Below are 15147 nucleotides of genomic sequence, written 5' to 3'. Positions count from 1 at the left end.
AATGCAAGTCTGTCAAAAAAAATGAAATAAGGGGGCAGTTTGCAGAGGCTTAGATACAAGGTAATTACAGAAGTAAAAAGTGTATTAAAAAGGGACAGTCTACTCCAGAATTGTTATTGTTTAAAATGATAGATAAACCCTTTATTGCCCATTCCCCAGTTTTGCACAACCAACACAGTTATATTAATATACTTTTTACCTCTGTGATTAACGTGTATGTAAGCCTTAGCAGACTGCTCCTTATTTCAGTTCTTTTGACAGAATTGCATTTAGCCAATCAGTGCCCTCTCATTTGTAACTTTACAGGCGTGGTCACGTTTTCTGTATGGCACACATGAACTAACGCCCTCTAGCTGTGAAAAACTGCCAAATGCATTGAAATAAGGGGCAGCCATCAAGGGCTTAGAAATTAGCATATGATCCTACCTAGGTTTATCTTTCAACAAAGAATACCAAGAGAACAAAGCAAATTATAATAAAAGTGAATTGGAAAGTTGTTTAAAATTTCCCTATCTGAATCATGAAAGTTTGATTTTGACTAGACTATCCCTTTAATATAACTGTGTTGATTATGCAAAGCTAGGGAATGGGTGATAAAGGGATTATCTCTCTTTTAAAACAATACAAATTCTGGTGTAGACTGTCCCTTTAGAATAACAAAGAAAAAAATGTCTTTATCAGTACCGCACTTGTCACTAATTATATACATTCCATTAGTCTATGGTTGTTACTTCTGATAGTCTATCACCGCCTCAATACCGGTAATCAACTCCACAGTTTAAATGTGGCAGAGAATTGCAGGTGAGTAATCCAGTTCAGGTTTTCTCACCTGCAGCTAATTAAAGGGACATTAAACCCAATTTTTTTCTTTCATGATTTAGATAGAGAATACCATTTTAAACAACTTTCTAATTTACTTATTGTTAGGGGTAATATGAACCTGATGGCAGCCATCTTGTTCTTCGCAGCCATCTTGTTCCTCGCAGCCATTTTGTAATGAATAGACTTTATTATACTGGGGTATTATGCAGTGAGAATTATATGCATGTTATGAGTTTCTTTAGCTATTCGGCCTTGCCAATGTACCCTGGCCTAATGCCTAGAAGTAAGATAGAATAAGATAATGTAAACAAGAGGCTTCAGACACTCGGTTGTCTCTGCAGATGGTAGTTTGTTATGACTCTGTAAATATTGTTATGAGAAACTCATGTTCCAGTTTTTCCTTGTAAATTGCTCTGTATAACTGTGTAAGATGACGCGGTCCTAACGTGTCATCCCCTTAACCCTGTATGTCACTATAAGAAAGGCTTGCACTGTGCAATAAACAGAATTGGCTTTCGATCATAATGCTGCGTGGTCTGAGTCATTCTAAGGGGCCCTTATCAGATAATCTACATATGCCTCAGGTGGTACACTAGGCCCCAGGCTTTGGCCTGCGCTGACACCCCCCCGTGGGATTATACACCTTACAATTCTTGGTGGCAGTTTGTGGGATTCGCAGTGCGTAAGTATGAGTGCTTTTACCATGCTTTCCTTCTGTGAATCTGAACCTAAATTTAGTTGTTTGTGTTTTTTTTAAAAAAAAAAAAAAAAAGGTGTAATATATGATAATGATATAAGGTTAAAGGGGTTCCTGTGGTTGAAGCACAGGTTTGCGGAGGTTAGAGTCCTGCCGGCAGTTGTGATACCCCTCCAGACAGGTAATCAGTCCTGTGCTGGGACACGACAGGTATTGTGAGTCCTGTCGGTGATAAGCACGCAAGTAATATATGAATGCCAGTTGACGGGGAGCTTTTAAGATAAGCTACTCCGGGCGAACTTGGCAGTGAAGTGAGTAAGTCTCATGTGTGTTGAAGTTTCCCATATTCATTCCCATAATAGAGTTTTGTTACCCACCTGAAGCTCATGTTGATATCTGATGCTTGCTTTTGCTGCTATATAAAATGATGCTGTGCGTAGAAAATATTAAGTGGCTGTGCATGTTAATTGTGGCTATTATTGTATTGAGAAAGGGGAACTGCTCATAGATAAGATTGCACAGAGAAAATTACATGTATAAGGTAAAAGAAAAGAAGAGTTAATAGTTTCTGCAAAAGACAGAAATATTTTTTTAAAACACTGTCAGTAAGTACTGCTGTTTGATAAATAGAGAAATCTCTGTGTTAAAGAATGTAGCAGGCAAAGAAGGGGGGCCACCACTGAGCGCGCACATAGCTCAGAAAAGAAAAAAAAAAAAGAGAGAAAAGAAATCCTGTCTCCGTTTGTAAGATTTTTTTTGTTTGCTTGCAGTAACAAAACTGAAATTTTGTATATTGAGATGCATAATGTGTGATGGTCTGTAGGTTCTCACTGTGGTATGCGTGTAACAGATTTACTTTGGACCAGGAACAGAATGTATTATTTGAAAATGATTGTCTCAAACCCTGCAAAAGTGGCCATTTTGTGGGGTTTCGGAAAAATAAAGAATGCATTTTGGATTTGGTGATAGGGTAATCTGGTAAATTTTATATGTATGTCGTACGCTATAAATTAGATGTTTTTCTGAGAAAAGGAAAAAGGGAGTGAATCTTTGGTATGCGAGATGAAATGAACTTGTGTGTCTGTATCGTAATAATGTTTCCTTCTGTTTCTCTGCTGGGAAATCAAACGTTTTTAGAAGATATTTGGTCATGTTATTTTATATACCTGTATTTTAAAGTCACCAGCATGTTTTAAGTATGTGGTATTCATATGCAGTTTTAGTTTTAAGTGATAATTGTTGTTCGGCATGTAAAGATATGATATTGTTTTTGCAAGTGAAGTAACAGCTTTGAAAGTGCGATGGTATGGGATTTTTTGTCACGCTCTGGTAAATATGAAATTGTTTCTGGTATGATTAATGGGTTAACGTATGTTGTATTTGTAAGGTATGTGCACGGCGTGGGAGCACACAATGAAATATATTTATAGGCTGTAATTGAAAGTTTTTCTAAAAGGGCGTCTGTTTTTGTTGCAAGTAAATTAATCTGCAGGTCATGCTACAGTACAGAGGTGAAATTGGTGTGGTAAATCATACAAGCAGCCTAGATTGTGGTTAGGATATACATATGTAATTTGCGTGATGAATGGTTAGTCCTTAAAGGGACAGTTCACTGTAACAAGGTGTTGCTATTAATGTATTGTCCATGACTTGTTATACAAGCGGCATATTATCTTATATTTGTCTGGAAAATCAGAGCTCAGTGCGTAGACGGAGCAATAGAAAATTGTCATTTTATTAGTTAAAGAACCAGTGCAATAACCCTGTATTAGTAGTTTGCTAAATATATTTTTAGAGACCTTTCTTTGTATATATTTATTTTAAAGTTGCTGTTCAGATAGCAGATATTTTTTTGCAGCATAACTTAATTCTCTCTGTAATGCAAACTGAAGTGATAAGTTGTCTACAATTTTAGTGTAGGGATCCGTGAGACTAGCGGACAGAAAAGAAAAAAAAACGAGAAAAAACAGAGGAGTGAAAATATTTAAAGGGATACAGGAAAACTGGTATAACATCTGAGAATTTAAGGGAATATTTACATAAGACGATGAGGTTTACTGTAAGCCTAACACTAGTATATTTCACTGTGTTAGCAGTTTCAATTAAAGATTATTTTTAATTTGGTTAAAATGTCCCTTTAATTAGCCTGCATCCCACTGTGAGTGCGTTCTTATGCTGCTTATGCTTGTTTAGGCTATTTAATGAACGTCAGTATACATTTTTTTTTATTATAAGGATCATTGGGATTAATTTAAAGGGGAAATTGTATTAGTATTTCTTTTTCAGAAAGCTTATTTTTTTTTGTGTTATATGCGGTTGTTATATTTGGCTGGAGAGCTGCAGAATGGGGAATATCAAATTATATACAACGTTAAATCCAATAATTTTGTTGTGGTTAAACTAATTAGCATTTATCAAGTTTTAGTGTGAATTTTATATTTTTAAGCAGTAAACAGTGTTTCTCCTTTAAGTAAAAATGAAACTTTGAGCTTGCCTCACTATCCTTGAGAAAGACTGATAACACTGTGCATGTTTTGGTTTTCTTTAAAAAAAAAAAAGAAAAGAAGTTTCTCTCTTGTGTTTGGCTTTGTTACAGAGAGAACAATTTGCACTGTACATTTAAAGCGGCAGTACTGGTGTTCTATGTTATAAAAAATGATAACTATAAATTGCTCACTACAAAGAAACAAGTATTTATATTATATTCTGTCATAGAATATAGCTTAAAAAATGATAATTTTATTTCTGTGGCTGTCAAACTGTATCTCACAGATATAACTCTTTGTTATTTAAAATAACCCCCACTGCGTTCAATAAATAAATGAGATATTATTTAATGAAGTGATTTCAGTGACACTTTAAAATATATATAGTTATTTGGTTATTAAATAGTCTACCACTATTATTGCAATGACTTTGATTGCTGCTTAACAGTTAAGCCGTGGTCTATAAGGTGTCTAGAATTAAACACCCCTAAAACAAATGATGCACAGTTTATCTGATTCTACTGCATTTATATAACTAGCTAATTTATCTGTTCACAGTTTTGGTTTTATTTATATGGCTTACGTGTATTTTGTCTCTTGGTGTTGTAATGAGATTTATACAGCCTGTTATAAGAGGCAGTCCTCAAAGGTTTAAAAAAATTAGCATAGAAGCCTACCTATGTTTGGTTTAATCTAGGAAGGTTGGTTAAAATTAAAAGTCCTATCTGAGTAATGAATTTTCATTTATCCTAGAATGTCCCTTTAACAGTGGCTACTGTGGTTATCTGATCTTTCCCAAATAAGCGCAATTTTATTTGTGCAATCTGCAACTTAAGTTTCTTGGGCATCTGCTGTGATTGCTTTCTTTGTGTGATATTAAAGTTTTGTACATAGTGGATGTTTTTAATTGTTTGTCATGTTCTGAGTGTGTTGCATTTCAGCGAATGTCAGAATATGTGTTGCATTCTAAGTTAATTGTGGTTGTTTGAAATTTGTGTCAGCAGCTAATGTTTCGTTTTGTGTAAGACAAGAACGATTGGTTTTCATTGTTTGTTATGTTTTTCTCTTTTGTGGACAGCATATTGAATTGTGAAGTGTTTTTCATTTTGCTTGCTATTGAGAATTGTCTCTGCATGAGTGGAGTGCATGATTTATCGTTTAGTTTCTTGTTATCTTGTGTTTGCGTGTCACATGAGATGTTTTACGCAAACATGGGGGAAGTATTGATGAGTATTGATGAATATCTTTATGTAATGGAGGAGATTATTTTTAGGAGGTGAACCTAAAACGTTTTGAATCTCCTCGTACAATGTTATTGTGTTAATTTCAGATGCCTAAAATGTTTTATTTTTCTATGTGGTTCTTAACACTATATTTGTATTTGCAGGATGAGAGTATGCTGTCTTCAGAGATTGAAACACACTAACTGAATTATTTTTGAGTTTCCATATTTAGGTAAAATCTGTACAGGCAAAATTCCATAAGTGCACTCTTCAAAAGATTAAAGATTGAAAGCGAGTAAACCTTTAAAGAAAGAAAAGATAAAGATGAAAGACCTTTTGTCAAGCTTGTTTTAACCATCATACTGCAGTAAAAAAAAAAGTTACTGAACTATCTTTGGATCCATTCTTTGCTTTGCATGCTGGTACCAGCCCCAGAACTGGACTCTGGGTAATCCATGACTGTTTTCTCTGATGTGTGTCTTCAGGACATAAAGACTATCCTTCTCTGGACTGTGCCTTACCGCTCGATATGGAAGTCCTGTTATGCTGTTACAGGATCAACCAATTAAATTAGGGGAGTATTGTTTTAACTCCATTCCTTATATTGCTTGTTTTGTATTTTCTTGTATTTGTTTTATTTTTATTGATCATATTTGGTCTAAGAAATCATATGCTTCATTGGTATTAGTGCACATGGTAGTTTATGTGCGTAACAAAGTAACCCTTTAGATAAGTGTAACTGTGAACTTCGCAGTATTGTACTCTATTGAATGGCCCACTGAGTATAGAAAATAGGTTTAAGGAAAATGCTGCAACATAGAATAATATTTTAGACCCTTCACCCTTTAGAACATAAGGAGGACACATCTAAGCTAGAAGTTTATAGTAAATATACAGAGAAATGTTTGTTCAGGGAATAGCGTAATTATAGTTTATGAAAGCAAATGTATTTTTCCCTTTTATTAATTAGTATGGTATCTGCAAAGTGAATTTGGTCATTCCTGATGTTTGTCAAAGAGAGTAATTCTTACCATAAAGATGTGTTTACCTTTAAAAGAGCTTGTAGTTTTAAATGATGTTCTGTTTGTATGCTTTCCTCATATAGGAGTGTGAGAGAATTTAGGTTGCATAAAATAATTAGTAAACTAGTAGTGTTTATATCAGATGAGATTGTTGAATATTAGGATCATGGTTGGAGAATTATAAGCATTATAGATAGCAGCCATCCAGAATAAAGCAACACAAGGTTCTTTTATTTTTTAGAAGTTCAAAGTGATATTGTAAAGAAATTCATTTATTTTCATTGACGGTTTTCTTTTTTCCATTCTTACAACAGGGCAGGCCTTAGCATAAGTTTTAGCATAAACATTCAGGCCCTTGAGGAAGTCTGACAGGTTTTCACTTGCGTAGTATTCATGAAGTATCATTTAAAAGTGTATAGAGAAGTTGTAAATTATTCTCTGAGAAATGTCAATGTATTATATATCAACAATGTTTTGTTTGATTTTGTTTGATTTTAAATGACATAGGATAAAAGTGACATTTTATTTGGACATAATTGTGATTGTATTGCGGTGTGTACTCATCCTGTACTGTTTCTGTTTGCTTCCTAGACTCCCTGTGACTCGAGTGTCTGCTTGCCATGGGTATCCACTGGTTGCCTTGTCTACCCCATGAACAAACCATCAGATTTCCAGTATCTCCCTGCGGAAGAACCGTGGATAAGCACCCCTACTGCAAATTAACTGTTGGAGAACTGTATTATAGCAAAGTGTCAAGGTGCAGCGCTCTCAAATGGACAAAGACTGTTCTTAAAGTGATCAGAGGCCACCTAGAGACAGTTGTGCTGTTGCTATGTCATGCTTTACTGTGGAAAAGGAACTGTTGGACATATTGGGGGGGTGCTAGCAATGCAGGTGGAGAGATAGAAGATGCAGCGTTGTTTGGGGGTAGATGGGGGGCTGGTTGGGTCTCTGTGCTGGTAGACCGGTAGTTCTGGGAAGGCTGGAGGATAGATGGAAGGTATTGGAGGGACTGTACCTATATGCAGCGACAATTAGCCTATAAAAGTATATCACGACATGCAAATATTTTTCTCTTTAGTATTCTTATAGAGTTCTGTTACCATAATATAAGGCTTTACTAATTTTCTATGCCTGTCTATTTTTATGTTATTCTGTTAGAATAAAAGGATGGTATGTTAGGGGTAATATGAACCTGATGGCAGCCATCTTGTTCTTCGCAGCCATCTTGTTCCTCGCAGCCATTTTGTAATGAATAGACTTTATTATACTGGGGTATTATGCAGTGAGAATTATATGCATGTTATGAGTTTCTTTAGCTATTCGGCCTTGCCAATGTACCCTGGCCTAATGCCTAGAAGTAAGATAGAATAAGATAATGTAAACAAGAGGCTTCAGACACTCGGTTGTCTCTGCAGATGGTAGTTTGTTATGACTCTGTAAATATTGTTATGAGAAACTCATGTTCCAGTTTTTCCTTGTAAATTGCTCTGTATAACTGTGTAAGATGACGCGGTCCTAACGTGTCATCCCCTTAACCCTGTATGTCACTATAAGAAAGGCTTGCACTGTGCAATAAACAGAATTGGCTTTCGATCATAATGCTGCGTGGTCTGAGTCATTCTAAGGGGCCCTTATCAGATAATCTACATATGCCTCAGGTGGTACACTAGGCCCCAGGCTTTGGCCTGCGCTGACCCCCCCCCCCCGTGGGATTATACACCTTACACTTATATAATCTCTTGATATTCTTTCCTGAAAAGCATATCTAGATATGCTCAGTAGCTTCTGATTGGTGGCTGCACGTATTTGCCTCATGTGATTGGCTCACCAATGTGCATTGCTATTTCTTTAACAAAAGATATCTAAAGAATGAAGCAAATTAGATAATAGAAGTAAATTGGGATGTTGTTTAAAATTGTATTCTCTGTCTGACTCATGAAAGGAAAAAATTGGGTTTAATGTCCCTTTAATGTCAACCAGGTCTTGTTAAATAGTGTTTGCTGGGGCTGCTAGTTAGAACCTGTGAGAGAGACACACAATACATGCTGATCTGCTGTTTAGGTTATAGGCCAGTACATTTTGATATTGCTTTGTAATTTTGCAGTTCATATGGAAAAGTCAGACATCTTTAGTCAGGACTGCTTTATTCTGTTTAGCAAGCACTATTGAGCAAGGATTTATTTTGTTTTATGTTAAAATTGTATCCTTGCAAATTGTCTGTGAATTAACAGGCTCATTTTTTTACACCCAATCCAGTGTGTGTGGAGTACTTTTCTGCTGTAAAAGACTGTATGCTAAAGTGGTTCCCCAGAAAAGAAATCCCAAGGAGAGGGGTATTTTTGATACTATAGTGTATATCAGCACAGTATGTTTTTTCTACATCACGCTTTACTTGATAAATGTTTTTATTCTCTTGTCATAAATATGACATTTTATTTTGTTCATCAACATCAATATCCTACTTGCATCTATTCCATGCTTACATACCTTTTTAGGTGGCTGCATTGGAGGTGTAAAAATTGCCTTCCAGTAAGTCCAGGAGAAAAGTATGAAGACCATATGAAATATGATAAGGTATGCAACTGATGAAGAGAGAGAATACAAACATAAATAAATAAATGTAGTAAGATACAAAAACACTTCTGATAGATTCTGGTTAACTCATCAATAATAACTCTGAAAAATAGAAAGACATTTTTTTTTGGGGGGGGGGGGGATTCACAACTTATGCTTTTTTTCATTTAAAAATGTGTGCCTTCTCCAAGGTGTTGCTGAAGACATAATGTCCCCAATATCATCACAAATTAATGATAACATTGCATATTCAGATGTCATGCATATAAAATGTAGTCAGCATGAATAGGAACTTTGAGATGTGCATATGCTGGAGAAATAACATAATTCTTATGTTTGGAGGGGGGGGGGTCCTACCCTCGTTGCACACATTACCTTTGGTGCAGAGTGATGGTGGGAACCTTGTCTGAAAAATGACTAGCATAACAGGTGCAGGCCTTAAATTATTTATATATTACTGCTATGCTCTTACTGAATTATAGCTGATCTGTTGTATTTTGTTCAAAACCCCTTATAAAATATCATTAATTTATTTAAATAACAAAAAAGCAATGAGATTTATAAAGATCGTAACAAATAAATTATAAAAACATTTATGCTCAGTGGAAATTATAAAATCAAGTTTTTTAAGAGCAGACTTTGGCACAATACACTTACTGAGATAAAAATGCTTAGTGGTGCAATTTTAAAATTTATGTGACACTTAAGTTTTTAAGTAAGAGGAGAGAAGAGAGATAAGAAGACAGAGCGATAGCCAGGTGACAGAGAGAATAGAGGGCAGCGAGAGAGGACAGAGAGGCAACAGAGAGAAAAGGGGAGAGGGGGCAGAGAGTCAGACAGAGAGACAGAAAGAGGGAAGGGACAGAGAGAAGAAAGGGGGGGCAGAGACAAGAGAGACATGAGAAGGAGGGCAAAGAGAGAGAGGGGTAGAGACAGACAAGAGAGACAGAGAGGGAACAGAGAGAAAAGAGGGGTGACAGAGATAGAGAGAGGGGCAGAGAGAGAAAAGAGAGGCAGTGAGGGAGAGAGGGGACAGAGAGATCAGAGATAGTAAGAGAGGGGACAGAGAGGAGAGGGGGGCAGAGAGAGAAAAGAGAGACAGTGAATGAGAGAGGGGACAGAGAGATGAGGAGCTTGCGTGCACCTATAGTCACTTCAACACAAATATGTTGCGTATTAATGCTGTCACCCTGAACACTTCTGAGCTGTGAATGTGACTGACACACACAATCCCTAAAGCATTTTTGCAGTACCCATTAAACATAGAGTTGTGGGGACGGAGCCTTGAGGAGCATGGAGTCAGTCGCTTAGTTTAACAGCTCCATGCATATTTGAGGGTAAAGGAGCAGGCAACCCTCATCTCTCCCTCAAAAATCAGAATTCCGGAGGGTGAACTATGCCCTGACACTCAGAGCTCCTAGAGCGGCAATAAGAGAAGATCCAGAGCGCATTTTTGTGAAGATATCGCTACCAGTGCTTCCCTGTGCAGAGGCCATCTTGCAGTAGCCATGCGGTTGCTTTGATTATGAATATTAGGTAGTCCTGCAACGCCACCACATACAGGAGTCGCCAGATTTGGTGAGATGATCGCTCATCACTATGCGAGTACCTAGCAGGATGATACTTGAATAAGGGGAGTAAGCAGAGCCCCCAAGCTATTTTGCAAAAACGCTAAATGTGTCCCTGATGTGGCTCCTTAATAGATATGCAAAGCAGGGTCAATAGCTAGAACTGGAGGCCAGTACACAGCCCTGATAGAGATATATGGCCAGCAAGACGTCCTAACATTTTATCTAAGTTGAAAGAACTGCGGTAATGGGGGATTTAAGTGACATAGGCTATAATGCAAATACATTGAAGACTCCTAGTTATACAGCTACACTAGCTGAGGACTATATACCGATAACCCATCTGGATAAGTAGGAGACTTTGAGCTGGGAGAAAGGGAAACTTTTCTTTCTATTCCTGATCATTGTACTAATCTTAATAAGGTACACATATCTATAACGGGGAGACAGATTACATCAGTGCTGCAGTGCACTTGCATACTTCCACTATCATGGCTGCTAGAAAACCAACTAAATCTGCTCCAGGGGGGCAAAGCCTCTACTCCACATCACTTTTTTAGGCAGGTGAAGGGGGACAAAGCTACAGAAGCCGAGATAACTAAACAGAATGATGATGCAGACTTAAATACCAATACCACACCTTCTAATGAAGATACAACCCCAGTCACCAAGGCTGATATTAAAATGTTGGTTTCCAAGCAGGATATCTCAACCAGTTTTGATAAACTCTGGGAGAAGAAGGATGCAATGCAGAATACAGTAACAAGTAGTCTGGCAGACATTAAACAAGATATCCAGGATCAGGGCAACAAGGTCTCTACCTAAGAGGATAGTGAAAATACAGTTTTAGAAGAGGTTACTTCCATATCTCAACAGGTGTCATCAAATAGAACGGAGGACCTTGAAAACCGCAGTCGCAGATGTAATATTTGATTGAAAGGGATTACTGAATCTGTAGCCTCAAAAGAACTGGATAGATATGACTCAATTATTTCAGACCATTACAGGTCACTCAGAAGATGATTGCTTTCAGATGGAAAGAGCTCATAGGACTTTAAGAGCGAAGCCTAAGGGCGAAGCTCCAGCTAGGGATGTAATAGTTCGCATGTTTTGCTTTCAGGAAAAAGGAGGCTATTCAGGCGGCCTCCAGGAAGAGCCCGACTTTTAAGTTCCTGGGATCAGTTGTCCAGTTCTTTCAGGACCTTTGCTTGCAGACCCTACAGAGGAGAAGTGCCATGAGACCGCTTACACTGCTGCTGAGAAAAAAACAAATCAACTATAAATGGGGATTCCCCTTTGCACTTATCATTATCCACAATGGGATTACATTTACCATAAAGGAAGCTTGGGACATTCCTAATATTTATAACCATCTGGGCCTGGAGGCTCCTCTGTTGCCTTCTGACCCGTCTGAGAAAGGGGTCATTGATCACAATAAAGCGAGCTCTCTACCACAGAGACAGAACGGACGAAGATTTCCAAAAAGAAACAAAAGACCTGACGTTCTGACCGGCTAAGCAGATAGGCGAGAAACCTAGGGTTTCTACATTTCCTTGGACGACATGTTTCAAATGAGTATACAATTACTTTTGTTTGTATAACTGTTTATAAAGTGTGAGCCTCAGATCTGACTTTCCTTTTGACTGGTTGCGATGGCTGCAAAGAGGGAAAGGAGGCTGATTAGAAAATATGGGATCTGGCAGATCTATTAGAGACTGAGCCATAAGGGCTAATTAAAGAGGACAAGTTTTTACTTTGGGACTCTATATGAAGAGGGAACTTATTCTGTATAAGTATAATAATGAGGGAAGGAATAGGGCGAACTAATTAATACCAGGGGGAGGTGATAGCACAAGACTTTCATGCCACACATGGCTCCTTTACACTCAAAGTTAAAATGTCAGTTCAAAAAGTTTTTACTGCACGTTTGTTGTTAAACGTGTATTGAAAGATACCGTAGACAAATGTACACTGACAGGGTGTGGGCAATAGGCTCATATACCGTCCATATTTTTAAATTTAAATAGTTGAACTGTTTTTGTTGTTTATTATTGTTTTGTTATTGTGGTACTAGGCGCAACACCAAAGGAGAGGGCGGGGCTATGGTTGATAGACAGATAGGAAACACTTGACCGATGGCTCAGAGCATTAGGATTATCTCACACAATGTGAGAGGCCTCAATACAGATGTAAAGCGAAAAACCACACTCACCCAATACTCCAGAGCAAAAGCAGATCTTATACTGTTACAGGAAACACACTTTACCAACACAGTAATTTGTAAATATTGGTCGAAACATTTCCCTTTACACTACCACTCGACGACTGACACGAAAAAAAGGGGAGTTTCTATTCTTAGTTTCTAGTGGGTATATATACTCTCCGCTGTGTGGCTATATGCTCTTTAATCTAAAGCTTCCTCTATGCTTCCAAGGTAATAGTTATCAAAGTGGGGAGGAGATACAAGAGCGCTAACAGCTAATACCCAATATGAAGGGAAATAAATAACTATTGGACACCAGATAATTTTAGAGAATGTATTAAAATAAATTAAAAAAGAATAAATAATAAATTGGTTATTTGCGCTAGTAATGTGATGTGTCAGTTTAATAAATAAAAGAGTACTACCTTTAGGTATGTTTAAATGAATCGGTATGTCTTGGTGTGAGATTCAATAATACACACCTTTTGAGTTCAATTGGTATCTATCTTATTCCAAATGTGTAGTTAATTCCATTTTAGTGGGCTAAATAAATATTCATGAACAATTCTATAAATAGTCAAGAACAATTCTATTTTCTAAAAACTATACATTACAATGTTCAGTTGGCCAAGCTTAAATTTTATGCTCTCACGGGCATAAAAAATATATAAATAAATGAAAATATAAAAAGAATGAATGTATGTAAACAACTTGTGCTTCTAAAAATTGTATTTTCTAAAAATTCCCTTGGAGGATTTCTCGTTCTTATTATAAAAAAAGATACCTTAGACACATAAAAAAAACTTAGTACTGTGCATTTAGTACATAAATAGCAACTTTGTGTTATAGCCAAAGTGATGATAATTTTCTTTTTGAAGCAATATGTATTAATGTGACCTGTCTTTTTTAGGTTTGCAAAGTCACAATGTCTCTATAATCCTAACAAGTGCACTTGTTTGTAGGGATCTTCTGGATCTTATGCAAGCTGTAGATCCCTCTGGTGTAAACTGTGCTCAATCTTCAGACCCGTAATCTTGGTCCCTTTTTTCTTTTTAAATCTGTGTGACAGGTGTTGCCCTTAGTCGGCTCTGCATCTGTTTGCAGTCCGCAAGTTGGATTACTTGTGTTGCCGGTTCTGGAGCTTTTGCTTTTCCTTCAGCCTTTTCCTGCAGCGGTTAGTCCCGGTTGTGCGCCCTCTCCAAAGACTCGCTGTGATTGGATGTCTTGTGGGGGTAAGTTCCTGCTGCTTTTACTGTTCTGCTCTACGGTAATACTAAGTGGAAATGAAGTGGTTGTCTTTGCTGTTCTTTGTCTTTAAATCTACCTGTATCTTGACATTGATTGGACAAAGTTGTCTGTGAATAAAGGTTCCATCTTTTTGAGATAGTTACCCTTAACTGGTTTTTATGAAAATATAATCATACAGTGAAAGAGGGGCTTTAGGTATCATTTGTAGCTTATTGTCCCTTATATACCTTCCAGATAATTACACAGTGAAAATATACTTAGTGTTACTGGCATATATTTTTGCTAAGTGTTTGTATGATACAGTGGATATAAAAAGTTTACACACCCCTGTTAAAATGGTAGGTTTCTGTGATGTAAAAAAAAACGAGACAAAGATAAATCATTTCAGAACTTTTTCCACCTTTAACGTGACCTATAAACTATGCAACTCAATTGAAAAACAAACTGAAATCTTTTAGGTGAAGAGAAGTAAAAATAAAATAATATTGTTGAATAAGTGTGCACACCCTTAAACTAATACTTTGTTGGAGCACCTTTTGATTTTATTACAGCACTCAGTCTTTTTGGGTATGATTCTATCAGCATGGCACATCTTGACTTGGCAAGATTTGCCCACTCTTCTTTGCAAAAACACTCCAAATCTGTCAGTTTGCGAGGGCATCTCAGATCACCCCACAGATTTTCGATTGGATTCAGGTCTGGGCTCTGGCTGGCCCATGCTTTGGGTCGTTGTCATGCTGAAAGATGAAGTTCTTCTTCATGTTCAGCTTTCTAGCAGAAGCCTGAAGGTTTTATGCCAATATTGACTGGTATTTGGAACTGTTCATAATTCCCTCTACCTTGAATAAGGCCCCAGTTCCAGCTGAAGAAAAACAGACCCAAAGCATGATGCTACCACCACCATGCTTCACTGTGGGTATGGTGTTCTTTTAGTGATATGCAGTGTTGTTTTTGCGCCAAACATATCTTTTTGAATTATTGCCAAAAGTTCAACCTTGGTTTCATCAGACCATAACACCTTTTCTCACATGCTTTTGGGAGACTTCAGATGTGTTTTTGCTAAATTTAACTGGGCTTGGATGTTTTTCTTCGTAAGAAAAGGCTTCCGTCTTGCCGTCTACCCCAAAGCCCAAACATATGAAAAATACAGGAGATTGTTGTCACATGTACTACGCATCCAGTACTTGCCAGATATTCCTGCAGCTCCTTTAATGTTGCTGTAGGCCTCTTGGTAGCCTCCCAGACCAGTTTTCTTTTCGTCTTTTCCTCAATTTTGGAGGGACATCCAGTTCTTGGTAATG

At 37.2% G+C, this 15147-nt stretch overlaps 1 protein-coding gene across 3 annotated transcripts in view; it reads right to left on the bottom strand.

Annotated features, from left to right (window-relative positions):
- ZDHHC15 (zinc finger DHHC-type palmitoyltransferase 15) overlaps window positions 1-15147 on the bottom strand; it is a 109881-nt gene that overhangs the window by 69924 nt on the left and 24810 nt on the right. For all 3 annotated transcript variants that reach the window (XM_053699199.1, XM_053699200.1, XM_053699201.1), the window contains exon 3: window positions 8741-8835. In XM_053699199.1, coding sequence (XP_053555174.1) covers window positions 8741-8835 — 95 coding nt within the window. The remainder of the gene's footprint in view (window positions 1-8740; window positions 8836-15147) is intronic.

Source organism: Bombina bombina, chromosome 1 (assembly GCF_027579735.1).
Source record: "Bombina bombina isolate aBomBom1 chromosome 1, aBomBom1.pri, whole genome shotgun sequence".
NCBI classification, from domain to species: Eukaryota; Metazoa; Chordata; class Amphibia; order Anura; family Bombinatoridae; genus Bombina; species Bombina bombina.
The sequence above is the reverse complement of the archived record's forward strand: the minus strand, read 5'-3'. Positions and strand labels throughout refer to the sequence as shown.